Here is a 15,719-nt window from a genome sequence, read left to right on the forward strand (position 1 = left end):
CCATAAGAAATAAATGTTTTCAATTTTAAACATTTTACTTACAACTTTTGAGAATTTATCGAATTTTCATAAAAATATATATATTAAAACTTTAACTGACAGTTTTAAATATTTTTAAAGTTTTCTCTCTTAAATTTTTCATCTTTATCTTTAGCACTTAAGCGTTGTATCATCTTCGTGACTTTACTTTACCCTTTTTTTCCACCCCAATTTTGTAAGAGCCCTTTTGCTCGTCATTTCTTGCTGGCGCACGCATATCTGAAATATCTGAGCTTTTGCCTTAACTATTATGGCACACCCGCTGACTGCACAGCCACGCCCCCCGCCTAACGCACACAGCTATCAGCAGCAACTCATTTTTAAATGCTTCAGCATTGCATAAAATTTGCATAGATTTCTTGCATAGTTTATTTAGCGCCATTGTTTGTGTTTTTGTTGTAGTTGTTGTAGCTGTGCTCACTGTCCATTTGCCCGCCCACGTGGCAAACAATGTACTAAATTGCCGAATGGTCCACCCTAAAAATGTTATATATATATATATATATATATGGGAGTGGACCCCCAACCTGCTCGACTGCTCAGTTTATATTATAGCTCAATAGCTGTGGGAGGCTTTTTCGTTGCACCGCAACAAGGCAACATTTATATTCATATATGCGGTGTGGAAATGAATCCTAGCCAGGCTGTGGACAACGCAACGTAGCACACACAAAAATACCGAAGGACACTCAATGTCTGCGCTATAATTTTGTATTCAACAATTTTACCTCCTGTTTTTTTCGTGCTTTTTTCGTAGTTAAGAAATTTGCATGCTTTTTACGCGTATTACCATAAACACACAAGCCGACACGCTTGGGCGACAAGGAGGTGATGGTGTGTCGGTTGTGCGGGGGGTGGGGACGGCTTTCATCAGCCATCCAATATGTCAAATTCTGAGGCACGCTTCGTGGTTTTCTTTATTTTATATGCCATTCTCCTGTCTGCATCCAAATGTCAAATGTCAAGGCAAATCAATGTTCCCGCTCACAAGTTGGCAGCGCAATTCTGACAATCCGCTGACTGATGTGTCGGCTGGAAAAGCCCCACACAGCCTGTTCCCCGCCCACAGCCTGTCCCCTGGCTTCAATAACTAGCTGTCCATATTGGTTCATTCAATTAATGTCAATATGCGTTCGATTTGGCTGCGTATACCCTTGCCTCGGTTGGCATGTCCTTTTGTTGCCTAATTGCATCGAGCACAACAAAATAATCTCTATATGCTTAATGAGCCGCATTCCAATTAAATTTGCTGTGCAGCTGGTAATTTTAGCTTTGCATTATGGTTTTTAATTGAGTTACCGGATTAACTATTGGCTTTTGCCAGAAACTCAAGTGGATTTTCGGCTTTGGATCGGCTTTGAATTTGAGAGCATTGCTGTTCCTAATGACTTGAGATAATTTATGTTTGAAATATTCATTGTAGCTGGCAATTTAATATTATGGGAATTTTAATCAAGTAATACATTATTTTGGATTAGATTTTATAGATCCAACAGTACTTGAGGGAGTTAAATACTGTCACATAGTATAACATTTTCATTAATTCTGGGAAATTCATGTTTAATATTCCTTTTACAAATAATTTTCTGAGCTAGCTAACTTAGCTTTTTATATAGTGTATACCAATACCTGAAACAAAAGAGAATCTTAGATATAGATCAAGATCTATATAGAATAAAGATTTTTAGAAATTAATTTGATCCAGAAACTTAACCCACCAAAACTTAACCCAAAAATCTTTGAACTCCTTTTCCACTAGGAAGGAATGGATTTTCCGAAAAGTGTGAAACAGAAATGAATGAATGTGTGAACAAAAATCATTGAAAATTAGTCAGAGGCCGATTGTATGGTATACAAAAAAGTTTCATACAAATGATTTTCACCATTTTTCCACACTTGCGGGTGGAACTCCCCAAAACCGGGTTTAACCGTGAACTCCATCAACTATGCTATATACAGTAAAGTGTTCAGCATCTTAGTTATTATACTTTCTGTTCTTGGTTATGCAAGCTGCTGAAGGACCTTATCCTTAACTATTGGTAACCCTTGCCCCTTTCCTTAACCCTTAACTGATACTTTTGGCGCATCTTCTACAATCGCTCGCTGATTGCGCTTGGCCAATTTGTGGCAGTGAACGCAAATTATAGAATTAAAAGCGAACTGTAATTACAACGTGTACACATTGATGTGCGCTAACCACGCCCACTTTCTTACACTCCTCCCAACGGCAATCCATGTGCTTGGCCTGCACCAAATTGTTGCATATTCCTAGGTGGCATTTGCCACTTGATGTTGAAAGCTGAAAGCAGCTGCCACTTTAACGCGCACAGGCAGCAGTCACGCCCCTAGTTGAAGGCGCACGCCCACTCGCACACACACACACACACACACATGTAGGCATGGCCCACTCAATTAACGCAACTCATCAGAGGCGTCGTCAAAGGTGGGAGTGGGGAGGGGATATGGGGACTGTGTATGGGGGCTGTGTTTGCCCACGCTTGTATTTGTCTTAACAACTCTTGCGAACACTCTAAATGGGTCTGCCCGGGAATGTAGCTGGCGGCCGGAACTTAGCCTGGATGCCATGTACTGCTCTTCTTCTGCTTCTTCTTCTTCATCCTTTCTTCTTCTTGTTATTAGCCTGTTGTTGTTTCTGTGCTGTTGCCTCTCGCATAATTACTTTGACTCGACTTTTACGACCCTCTCTATGAATTACTAAAGAAGTGTTGGGCGCACGACGCCAGCCAGGATGCCAGGATGCCAGTATATGCTCTGCCTCTTGTTGCTCTTGCAATAGTCCCAGTTTATCCTTTATTTTTACAGTCGGGCCTGCGACTGCCTTTGCCTGCCTGTCGTTCGTTTTATTTATTTCTTTAGCTCGTGCTGCCTGCTAATTTCACTCAGCTGCGCCTCCCACGTCAACGACAGACACAACAAGTCAACGGGGTTACCAGCCGAATGTTGCGCACGTGTGTGTATGTACACGGTCTTTAGTGCTAGTTAGATTGAGGCGTCGCAGAGTTGTAAGCTAAATACATTTATCCAAGCACTGTACTACTCAATGCAGCGAAAATTTTCGAATGTGCGGTAAAATTAAGGTGAGCTTGGGTTAAGAGAATTGAATACCATCTCGGTTGTTTGGCAATCCCACTCTGAAATGTAATCCGTCGGCTTCGATCCCGCCCGAAATTGATTTCTATTCAATGCGTTCAGTATAAAAAAATAATAACAGAATTTTAACTATTTCCAAACACTAAATTTGGATTACAACGTTTTCAGACTTTTTTCACAATTTTGTGGAAGTACTCTCGGGGATTTTTCGAAATTTTCGATTTTCCGAGACTCGGTAGTAGTTTCGGGTCCTATTAATAAGACCCACGGATCTTGCGGGCTTGAAGTTCTTTAATATATATCAATTTATATTGGTAAATGGTCCATCTCTTATGATGCGCTCAGAACTTATGTCGAGCTCCTGCGCATAGAAACAATTGCTTCGAAAATTGATTTTTGAATCAAAACAAAAAACAAAGAAACCTCTTTGCATGCTTTGTCCACGCAACAGATAATTTTTCTCTCGGTTTTTCTTAAAAATTTTCTTTCAATCCTTTGCCTTCTCTTAATCTACCACCCACATATTCTATCCTTCTAGCTGGCTGGAAGTTTACATTTAGCTGCTTCTAATGCCATGTCGTAGATTTGTGTCGTGTACACACACACACGCACTCCAACCTTCCGTTCCTGCCACGCCCCCAATGCCTCCCTTGGCACATTAACTGCGTTAGCTTTTTAGCCTAACGACCGACGGCAACACCTTTATCTGAAAACCCAACGACACCCCCGCTCAGTCTGCCCCCTCTGGGCTCGTGTCCATCGCATTCGCATTGTTAAACAGAATTTATGCGCTCAGCACCTGCGTCCACTGCGGCTAACGATACTTTTCTACTTCTTCTTCTGCCTCGTCTGCTTCCTTAGCTTCTTTTACTTGTTCTTAGTCTACTTCACCTTTTTTCACTTGGACTGCCATTACGTTTATAATTGTCTTGTGCAACTTCGGGCAACGCCAACATTCTGCTGCCATTCGCAGCTCTGTGGTGGCAGCACCTGTGCCATGTGGCTGGAAAAAAAGGAAAACAACCCAACCCACCAGGGTTGTGCCAGGGCACACAGCAGCTCAAAGAAATAGTGTTGCCAGCTTTCGCTTTAAAATCGATATTAAAAATAGCTAAATTAACTTGGCAGCTTTATTCATAGGATTGTGTCAGTAAAAGATGATAAAATTTCGTTATCGATAACCGATAAAAATAATTGCTAGTACTTGTTATTCAAATAATATATATATATATATATATATATATACCTAAATTTGCCCATAAAAGAGCGAATGAGAGAGTTATTAACAGCTCAATGTAGCTAGAAATAGCTTGATTTAGCTATAAAATATCTCAATTTGCAAAGATCTCGTGTATTCTTTTTCTCTCGCTCTCTACTCACTCTTTCGCTCTTCTGGAGCTGTTGCGCTTTATATATATCTGTGAGATCTTGCTTCTCTCTTTCTCTTCTGCCCCTTTCCCTAAATCTCACTTCTTCTCGCTCTGTCTTTTTGCCTCCTTGTTTGCTTTTGTTACTCACCCTTTGCAGCAGCTTGCTTTGCTGCCCTTTGCACCTAGCCCCCTCTCTGGTCTTGGCCACTTTCAGGCTCATTGACTAACTGTTGATTTTGCTTGCTGTCTTCTCTTCCCCTGCACCTCGCCCAACCCCCAACATCTTTCTTTCTCTGTGTCTTTCTGCTCTGTCGATCCGTTTTGCGACACACATTTTCAGGTTTTCATATAATTTTTTTTTTTTTTTTTTGTGCCTTCGGCTTGTTTACATTTTCACGCTCGAACTGGCCTCTTGTGCTGCAATTTTCAAGCAGTTTTAAGTCAACTTCAAACACACACACATTAAGCGGGCTCTGCCGACTTTGGACTTTTGTTTGCTGCTGACAGGCGCTCCTCCCCCCGCCTACTGCTACACATGTCGCCCTCTCTTAGCTCTCTATCCAGAACTTGTGTTCATCTCCTTCCTTACTTAGCCCGACTTCCGTTTCCTTTGCTTTCAACGCTTTGCTCTGCTGTATGCCCGCCTCTTTGTGCCACATAAATTTGGCTCAAAGTATATCTTGTGCTCTAGTCGAACTCTCAGCACTAGACCTGCGGCGCACTTACCCTAGTCCCCGCTTTCCTGCCGTACTCTGGCACGGCTGTTTCTGTCCCGGGTCGTGGTCCTGGTCCTGGTCGTGGTCTTGTCCTGGTAGTTGCCTTCTTTTCATGTTGCTGCTTTGTTTTGTGCTCAGTTTCAATTTGAACATTTTAATGTTGTGGTCATAAAATTCTTTTTATTGGTTGTAAAACCCACTTTGGCAGACGGGCAGTAGGTGGTGTCGTCGTCGGCAGAGCGGGGAGTGTAAAAAACAAAAAAAAAAATTAGCAGTCTCTTTGCCCGGCTACTTAAGAGCTGCGTTAAGGTGCGATAAGGATGCCAAAGTATTTGGCAAATTAAACGAGTTGCGTTCTTTTATTTTATTTTTATGTCCGCCGGGTCATTGGGCTTTATACTCTATATTTTCATGGGTACACATACATGCGCACACACAGATTTAAGGGGGTGTCGCAACATGAAAGTCATTTGCATTTCAAATTTAATTAAAAAACAAATTGAAAAAAATATATTTATATAAAAAGAAAACAAGGGAAAGCCAAAAAGAAATTTTCAATGGGGAGCTGTAAACGCAGGAAGTCATTTAACAAAAGAGAAAAAGATGAGAAGTATATTTAAAACGGAGGCGGAAGCCCTTAAAATATAATAAGCAGGCTATAAAATATTTCAGAAAATTACTCAAGAACTTCACAAAAGAAATGTGTGAATGATGTTGCAAAAGTCAACGCAAAAAATGTAAAGAAAATGTTTTCATTATGGCTTTCAGTGGGGTCGAGCTGAGCTCTGGACTTACATAAAAATTTAAGGACAATATTTTCATTCATTCTCTTAGTAGAGTTCAAGCCTGAGTAGTGAACTTATATAAAGATTCTGCGAACCCTGTTATAGTTCTTAATTAATTTTCTTTTCTATGATACAAATATTTTTTATGTATTAAGAGAATTTTTATACTAACTTTCAGTAGTTCGTACTTAAATCAATTGTAGGAATGAAGAATTGCAAATTCCTAATTCTACGAACAAACATTATCATTTCGAAGTAGTAACCAGTAGTATTAAAAAGAGTAATCTTCAAGAGGAAGGGTTACAGTTGCACAGCCAGGGAAACGTTTAAGAATTTCGCACAAAGAAGAGAAACTTTTAAGGATTCAAGAGCACAAGAGTGGGGAAAATGAGTTTAAGTCTTCATTAAAAAACTATAACTGAAACAATTTAATAAAATATGCAAATCCAAACATTAAATCGTTCCATTAAAATGGCCCAAAGCCTTGATGACATTTCATTTCCTCTCGCATTTTCGATAAATTGACAAATTTACATAAAATGAAATGAAAATTTTCAATGCCCGAGTCACGATGGCAAACAAATCATAATGCGAGCAAATATTTGTATTTTGCTATCATTTCATTTGCGCGGGCACGCCTCTTGTGCTCAACTTCAGCTAACTATAAATTAGCATAATGCAAATTATGAAAACGGGCAAAAATGAAAATCGAGGCCATACAAAAGTGTGCATAAATAGAGTTGGGAAAAAAGGAAAAACATAATTGAAAAAAAGAGAGAATAAAATAATGTTCACCCGAGAAAGTGAACGGCCGCGCGAGGCGTGCAACATTGTTGGAAACACGTGTCAGCGCCGGGAAAGTCAAAGGAAAAGCGTCGCAAGAAACAGAAACTAGACCTGTAAAACGATCAAAACGATAGGCGAGGAAGTGAAGGCAAAAAACTGAGACATTTCCGGCGCGCTATTACATTGAGAAATGCCGGCCAAAATGGAAATGAGTGGCAGCTGCAAAGACGGCAATAAAATATCAACATTAACACATAATTGAGGCAACGCAGTGTGAAGTTTACTTTTTGGGCCAGGTTGTTGCGGCACTACAAGTCATAGATAGCTCAATTAAGTGCTAATAGATATACAAATAGAAGCTGAGAGCTTCTTAAGATTGATATATTCCTTGTCTGCTGAATGGTCCCCAGGGACATGAGCTTACAAATTGTGCACACTGTGCTTGAGTGTAATTGAAGCAAGTGCTTTGTTTGGGCAGATTTGAGAAATGAGTTTGAAAGCTCCTTGAAAATCTTAAAGAAACAATAAATTAAGTTTAATTGTGTACTTAAGATAATATTTCTATATATTTGTGATGCTAATTTTTAGCTATAAATTCTTTGAAACTTAAGGTGTAATTTATTCTAGTAAGTAAAGAATATTGAAATTAGAATTGTGTACAATTGGAAGAGCTTTGAGCTTTAAAGTCAATTTATGTGTTGCTCTTTAATCTGGTTGGAAGAGCTTGATCTTTAAACTTCATTTATTTCTTGCTCTTAAAGATGTTTAATTCGCTGTACTTATGTTAAGTGAGTTTTCAGCTTAATTGAGCTTCCAGATAGTTTCTGCCAAAGCAGTTGAGTTTGCTTTCAAAACTTGCATCGAAAGCTCCTTTTAAGCTAATTGAACTATTGTTTTGGGCATTTGATGAGCTAAACACTTCAAGTTTGTGTCTAAATTTTAAATGTAGCTTCACAAATTTCGCTTAAATTAAGCCAGCACACACTAAGTTCTCAGCATAAAACTCGCACAAGCTCTTTTTGCTGCTTGTCACAAATTCCTTGTGCAGGCTGTCGAGCTCCCATACCTGGCTTTGGTGTATCACAAGCAAAGCTGCATTTTATCTGCACTTTTTTATGCAGCAAGGCGAAAAGATTTTCATAGTCACTAAATCTTGGCTATATAAATTGTGCATTTTCTGCTGCTGCTGCCAGGCAGCTTCTTGGCATTGTCAACGATCCAAGCGCTTTTTAGCCTTGATATTTTATGCCATTTGTCTTGGCCAGCTGCATTGTGAGAAACACGTTTCGGATCGCTCTCCCTCTCTCTATCTCAGTCTCGCTCCCTCTTGCCTGCACTAATTTCGCTTAAATTGTTGACCATGTTTCAGTTTTTTAGAGTCAACGAACTGTTAAAATTTGCGACGCAACCACAAATTCAACAGGCAGCGTGGGGCAAGTCGAGGCACTTCAATTTATTTTAATTTTTTTGTTTTTTCGGGTTCTGTTTTTTCTGCATTTGAATTTCTTATTGACCCATTTCTGCTCGGGCCGTTCGTTCAAAGCCCTTTAAAAACCGGTTACGAGTAATTTGCAACACTTTTGGCTGAATGCAGCAGCGCGGCAGCAGAAAGGTCGCTTCCCAGTCTCTGCAGCCTCGGCCATGGCTCCGTGAGTAACTGCGTCTACGTTTGGGCCATTGGCTTTTTCTTCTGCTTTTGCCTTCTTCTTTTCCTTTTCGCTTTTATTTTTTTCCTGCACAAAGTGCCGTTAGTCGTTAGCCAACCACTTGACAGCCTGGCTAACTGGTGTGGCAAGTTTCTGAAGGCGAAGTTCGTCGTGTTGCATTCGAGTAACTCTTGCAAATCAAATTACGACACATTGAGCATTGGACAGAAAATTGAACAGCATCTATCGGTAAAAGCTAAACAACAAATGAAAAAAAAAAACACTTTCACTTTTCAGCTTGTTGTCCTAAACATGCTCTTGATTGATTACATTGATGTAAAAACTGTACATACTCTTAGCTAATAATAAAAGCCTTAACTGGCGTAAAAGTAAGCATGAATTAAGATTAAGAGAATCTTATTGACTTGTGCAGCTCGTCTTACTGAGCTTAATTAAAACTTTAAGCTTATCGGTCAGTCTAAAATTTCTTACTTCAACATAAAAAAACGCGTGTAACTAATCTCATTGAGTTGCTCGAGAGCTTAAAGCTGAAACATTAAGCTAAAATTACTTTTTTACATCTTCTTTATTGCGTACAAATAATTTTAATTAAACTTAAAGCTTACTTTAATAAGAAGAACAGCTCTACCGACCTTCTTGCTTAAAGCTTATTTACTGATTAAAGCTTGGTTTATTGTTAAGAATTAGACAAGAACTTATCTAATTATTTACCGATTGAAGCATAGTTTATTGCATTGAAATTTCAAATGAATAAATATTTACAGTTTGGCTAAACTTTATTTTAAGCTTTAATATATATTAAAGCTCATAGCTCGACCAACTAGCTTCATTCTCCTTTCAATCTTTATGTCGTAAAGCTTTTTTAACCTCTGTCCTGTCTTTTTTAACTCTTTCAAACCTGTCCTAATCTTCTAATGCTTGTTGTGTATTCAGAGCGGGCTCTAACATTGCTCGTAGCATGACTTTAATATTTATTAAAGCTCAAAGCTCAACCAAATAGCTTCGTTCCCCTCGCAATCTTTGTCGTAAGGCTTTTCTTTCATTTTCTTGCTAACCTCTTTAGTCTTGTTGTGTATTCAGAGCAGGAACTCATATAGCTCCTAACATGACATCAATCGCAAATTTTATGGCATTTGGTTCCTTCTCTCTCCCTCCCGGTCTCTCTCGTAAGTGATAATCAAATAAAGGCCAAGCTCGACCACTAAAATGTTGATATTAGAACTAAGTACACAATATTATTAATATTTAATGCGCTTGCCCAAAATAAAAGACAAGAAAACGAAGAAGAATACGTAGAATCTGGACATTTTATGAGGCGGCATTTTTATCAGAACCAAACAATAATGTGAAATGTGGGCAAAGGGCGGGGGCTGGGCTTACCACTGGACGTTGACGAACCTGGTAAAGCGGCTTAAATTGTTTGCCTGTCGCTTGGCTGCACGAGCGGGTTGCACTAAAGCCCCGCCCCTCACCTGCGCTTGCCCTTTCCTTGTTGTTGTGGTTGATTTAATATTTAGCACGCCTGGACACAGACCTCTGGGTCTAGTGAGGGGGGGGGGGCGTGCTTGACCATGGGTGCGCCTGTGGGCTGAGGTCGACGGGGGGCTGATGCCTTAGTAAAAATTTAATGCGCTTTTGATGATGGCCATAAAATGGCCAAACAAAATGCATGTGGGCGGCACAGAGAGAGGGTGGCGTGCCCGGGGGCGTGGTCCTGGCATTGCATGTGGAATCTCTGCACTAGATAAAATATTAATTTATTTTTGTATGTTTTTTTTGTATATTTTGCCTGCTTCTGCTCTGCTTCTTCTGCTGCTGCTGCTGCGGCCACACTCCCTCGTCGTATCCTTGCGGCTATTGCAACGCAGTTGTAGTGCCTCATAAAATTGTACGTATTTATCCTGCGCGCCACAGAGAGCACTTAATTTTAAATAACAGTTTCGTGTTTGCCACAGCTCTACCCCTCTCTCTCTCTCTCTCTCTCACACACTATCTAGCTGTCTCTTTCTTTCGATTCGTTCGTACTGTGTGTTATTAATATTTTCATTTTAATTTTCACGCGTTTTATTTGCGCTTTCGCTTATATTTTTCCGCGTTTTTCTTATTTTTTTGTTCTTTTATTTCAACGCCTTTTGATTTGCTCATGTTCTGTTTATTAATTTCAGCGTGTGGCTCGTGCTTAACTTTTTCTTTTATTTTATTTTTTGTATTCGCCAGCAGCTTTGACAGTGGGTCACAGAAGTTTTCGGCCCCCTTAACTACTGCGGAACATTTGCAATTGAGTGTGTTTATATTTTGTTTAGCCCCGTTTTATGGAAATTGAAAATTTTTTTCATTCGCTTTTGTGTGTTTGCCTATTTTCTATGAATTTTTGTTTTGATATTGCGTTTAATTTATGGGCAGCTACTGGCGAGAGATTGGGAATAAATAATCACTCCGTAAATAAAAAAATGCAGAAATGATTTAAGTGTTCAACAAAATGAATACACTTCCATAAACTTCAGCGCTTCTCTCAGGAATTGGCTTTCACAATATCCGATTTTGGAGATTTATTTGCCATAATCTTACAAACTATTCTACAAAACTTAGCGATTGCTTTTAACGGCTATAATTTATTAAAAAGCTTGAGCAACTATGAATTCAGTATAATTTAAATATTTTTCGGCAATAATAATATTTTGGGCATACGTTTGTTCGGCTAAATATCTCATCAGTTTGATCAAACTAAATTGATTTCTTTCTTTAATGCTTTCAATGCTCTCCTCTATTTAATTTTCTCAAAAAATTATACCTTACTTATCCTGAAAAATATTGTTATATTTGTTTAGTAGCTTTGATTTTGCCTGGTATATTTTTATCGCAACTGTTTAGTTATTTGAAAGTCAGACCACATTATGCCTTAGGTTTTTCGCAGCTTGTCGCTATTTTATGAGCCACATTTTCATTTAGTCGCACACACACACGCCCACATAGACACACACCCTCACACTTTGCGAGCATATTAAAGTGTGTGTTCTATTACTTAATTATTAATAATGCCCGCTCATCGCTTTGCACACACTCAGGCAGACACACACAGATAGACACACACAGATAGACACACACAGATAGACACACACAGATAGACATACACAGATAAACACACACAGAGACTCACACACACTGAGCTAACACTTGCCAGCTGGTGATGTCCACAGCTTGTTTCATTGGAAGAAAAACAAGTTTTTCGCTCTCTAACAGCCCCCAGTCCTTACCACAGAACTTTTCTAATTAGTTTTTGTGCACAGTGCGCTTTATAGTTATGCATTTCACTTCTTGGCGTTGTTGGAAGTGGTTGCACGTAGCTGCTGCTGCTGCTGCTGCTGGGGCAGCAGTAGCCAGTGGCAAGTTGCACAATTTTTCCCTGCATTTATTGCAATTTGCGTGGAGCAGACGCCAAGTTAGCAAGTCTAGACCTGCCGCTGGGCAGCTGGACATGTGGGTGGCCTCCCGGATGATGCTCGAAAATGTGCGCAATTATTGTAAATGTCGCAATCATTGAGCAACTGAGAAAAGTGCTAAAGTAGCAAAAGAATTAAATGAGTCTTGTTAATGAGCGAGCAGCGAATTGAAAGACTGACTGAATGAATGAATGGATGCTGGCGCGTGCCTTTGGCTAAAAGTATTTCTCGGAGCGACCTTTTGCCGTAGTTAATGGATTGTCCTCCGCCTGATTATCCCATCAGTATGGCCAATGTCAGTTCTGTAACTTAAGCGTATTTACTGCTCAACCATTGTTTCTTGGTAATTGGAGAGGATTAAGCATGACTGAAGTGCTCTCTCTCTCTCTGTGTGTGTGTGTGTGTGTGATTGTGTGTGTGTGTGCCAAGCAACGCTAATTAATGCATAAGCAAATGCCGTTGGCATGGCAAACGCTCCAAAACAATTGGAATGTCTGTGGAATGCCAACAAGTTAACTGGCAAGTGGCCAGGAGCTCTTAAAGCCAAGCTTTAATACATATCTTGAGGCTGGGCTGAAAGTTCTGTTAACTAGCTGACTATATAATATTAAGAATTCTTTTAATTCTGCTAATTTTAATTGATTTTTGCTGAGAGCTAAAAAAATTTTGAGCTGCTTATTATTAATAATTCAGTGATAAGTCTATGCCGAACTGTGTTATTTTAAAATAAATTTCATCCCACTTTTCAAGCAACAAATTGAGTACGTACACACGACGAATTCCCACCCGTAGACCCACCCAAGGCTGCTTTTAATCTTCACTTTGTGCTAAGCCCACATAAAACCAAAAACAAGCAACAAAAAATATTTCTATAGGCTGCGCTGTGCCTTTATAAGCCACTTAATCAAGCTTCCAATCGCAACGCCCAACCATTCTTTGGCTGTCAATTACTGCCAGAGCCATGCCAACCGCCCCTATCCCCATAACTCCCCGGGCCGCCAACTCCCCGGGCTGCTTATTGGAAAATCTGTGCAAACATTTTCAACAAGAGCGCAAAATTTGTTGCGCCAACTTATCGATGAATTTCATGAATAACAAAATATATATTTAGCTACAGCTCTCAACAAGATTTATGCGCCCAGCACTTGGCCAAAAGACAATCATCGACCCACCCCGCCCCCTTGAAGGAAACTTGTACAAATTGAACGTTTAACCCATTACAGACCAAAATCCTCTTGAATATTTTGGCCTCTTAAATGAAATAAATAGAAAAGCAACGAATTGAGACGAAGACGAAAATTTCGCAGCTTAAATTTAACATAAATTACCATGGCAAGAACGACTCATTATAATTTGCCATAAATTCACATAAACTCACCCTCCGTCCCCCTTCTATATACATAAAATTATATATATGTCTATGTACATATAGAATGATGTATTTTGTTGTTAAGCCTTAAGACACGTTGCTGCCTGGCGGGCTGCTGGAAAACTCATTAACGTAATTTTCGAAAATTTATAAATGTTAATTGGAAAATGTACTTTTAGGCTCTTGCCTGAAATTCTCGCACTTGGCCCTAGACAATAACTGCTTATTAAATTATGCTAATGAGTTTTGCTGCGCCAACTGTCAGCGAAATGCCGAGAACAATTTTCGGGCGGCCCAAAACTGTAAACTGTAAACCAGCCAAACGAATAATTCCAATTATCATCATCAGCAAAAGAAAAGCACGCAAAAAGCAGTTAACTACAGATGGCTGAGGTTCAAATACGCTGCATATTTTTCCTTTATTCTTATTTTTTATTTGAACAGCAAATATATAAATATTAATTTAGCTGCACAGGGGTTTGGGAAATTCCACCCGCAAGTGGGGAAACTTTTATGCTTACCATCCGATGGGCCTTTTACTTATTTTCAAAGATCTTTGTTCAAAAATATATATCGAAGAATTGGTGCAAGCAAATAAATATCCGAGATGCTATTCTTTTGGGACGTGTTTCACACCTTTTGCAGAATTCGGTCTTTCACGGTGGAAAATGCGGCTAAAATATTTTTTGAGTACATTTAAGTTTCGTCCGATCGACCTGAAACTTATTTCCAAAGCCCTACATACAAATTATATGAAAACGTCTTCAGCGATTTTGGCAATTCCACCCGCAACTGTGGAAATCTGGCGAAAGACTTGCAATTTTTTGTTTCTAGGTTTTAAACACATTTTCAAAGATCTTTGTGAGAATTTATTTGATAGGTTTTCGTAAAGCTTGCCGATCTTGGATGAAAAATACGGAAATCGTCGATTCTGACATTTGCTTATATATTCGATCCACATTAAACATTAAACACATAAAAAGAAGCGAAAATTAAGATGGTACGGGTAGATTTAAATTTTGCACAGGCGTATACTTGGTAGAAAATGTATTCCACGGGCAAGACAGGGAAATATAAACATATATACACTAATGGATAGTATAAACTTTATTGATTCAAACATGTAGCTGCCTTGCGCTTGATCCATTGCTAGGGTATAAAGTCAGACTGCAAATTGGTTAGGCCGGAATGTCAGTCACTGCATTGTGTGTGTGTATGATATGTGTGTTTGTGGTGTATCTGAGCGTGTGTGTGTTGGTGACTGCATTCATAGCCATTTTCGGGTTTTTGTTTTTGTTTTCTGTGTGCTGCTGTTGTGTGCACTGCTCGTTTATTAATTAGTCAGGACAATGCGGGAGTGGGAAAGCAAAAACGGTTGATGCCAGCTTTTTGGTGGCTGTTTTTGTGGATATTTTTGGTTGAGTTGTATATGGCCTGCGTATGACAGTTGGGTCTGCAGAATGTCGCTTAATTTGCAGCCAGCGCGCAGAGGCTTTCAATTTGTTGTTAACTCATGGCTTCAATCTCTGATTTTATTCTCTTTTTTTTGTGCTTTCTGCAGGATGTCTTGCATAAAATTTGCAATCCACATGGACAAGTGCTGCGCATCGTCATCTTCAAAAAGAACGGCGTACAGGCTATGGTTGAATTTGATAGCCTCGATGCGGCCACACGTGCACGCGAGAATCTCAATGGTGCCGACATCTATGCTGGATGCTGCACTTTAAAAATTGATTTTGCCAAGGTAAGTGAGCCCGAAAAATCAGTGCGAAAGCTATATCTGTTTATATAAAAAATACATATATATATATATATATACATATATTCTAGCCGGAGAAATTGAATGTTTATAAGAATGAGACAGACACCAGCTGGGATTATACCCTGAGCACAGGTGAGATTCAACCAAGTGCGTTCACATTTTTTACTACTATTTCTTATTAGTCTATAAGTGTACCTATGCACCCTACATAGTATACTATACAACTATATCTCTCTATCATGAGTACACTGAACAACATTTGCATTTGCCCCATAATAAACACTGTTTACACACACTCTCTCAACCGCACACTCACACACACATACACTTGCTTTTTATTGCCCACATGTGGAGAGAGTTGCGAAAATATATATGCATATATAATTATATATATATATAAACTCTATTTTGCCAATTAGTTGGCTTTATATTAGTTTTTTTTTTAGTTTCCGTACAACTTTTAGGCAGCATACAAGTTTTGTAAACTTTTTCAATTGCCACACCCACACAGGCACACACACACACACACGAACATATATTAATTTAGATTAAAATTTATTTAGCGATTAAACTTTGACACTCAGTTTAATGTGTGTGTACGCGTGTATTGCAGGTGTCAAAATAACTAAATAACATATATAAACATCATGTACGACAAGGCGTATGCGTAATTT

General features: G+C 39.1%; 1 protein-coding gene across 15 annotated transcripts in view; it reads left to right on the top strand.

Annotated features, from left to right (window-relative positions):
* The window catches only part of sm (smooth), a 148,277-nt gene that overhangs the window by 66,695 nt on the left and 65,863 nt on the right, over positions 1–15,719 (top strand). For 8 of the 15 annotated variants that reach the window (XM_064680581.1, XM_064680567.1, XM_064680571.1 and 5 more), the window contains 2 exons: positions 14,845–15,027; positions 15,114–15,192. In XM_064680581.1, the coding sequence (XP_064536651.1) occupies positions 14,845–15,027; positions 15,114–15,192 (262 nt within the window). The remainder of the gene's footprint in view (positions 1–14,844; positions 15,028–15,113; positions 15,193–15,719) is intronic. The other 7 variants (XM_064680582.1, XM_064680568.1, XM_064680572.1 and 4 more) reach the window with 1 other exon arrangement.

Source organism: Drosophila montana, unplaced genomic scaffold (genome assembly GCF_035044405.1).
Source record: "Drosophila montana isolate Dmon_TW-CO22-7 unplaced genomic scaffold, ASM3504440v1 contig_2127_1, whole genome shotgun sequence".
Classification (NCBI taxonomy): Eukaryota; Metazoa; Arthropoda; class Insecta; order Diptera; family Drosophilidae; genus Drosophila; species Drosophila montana.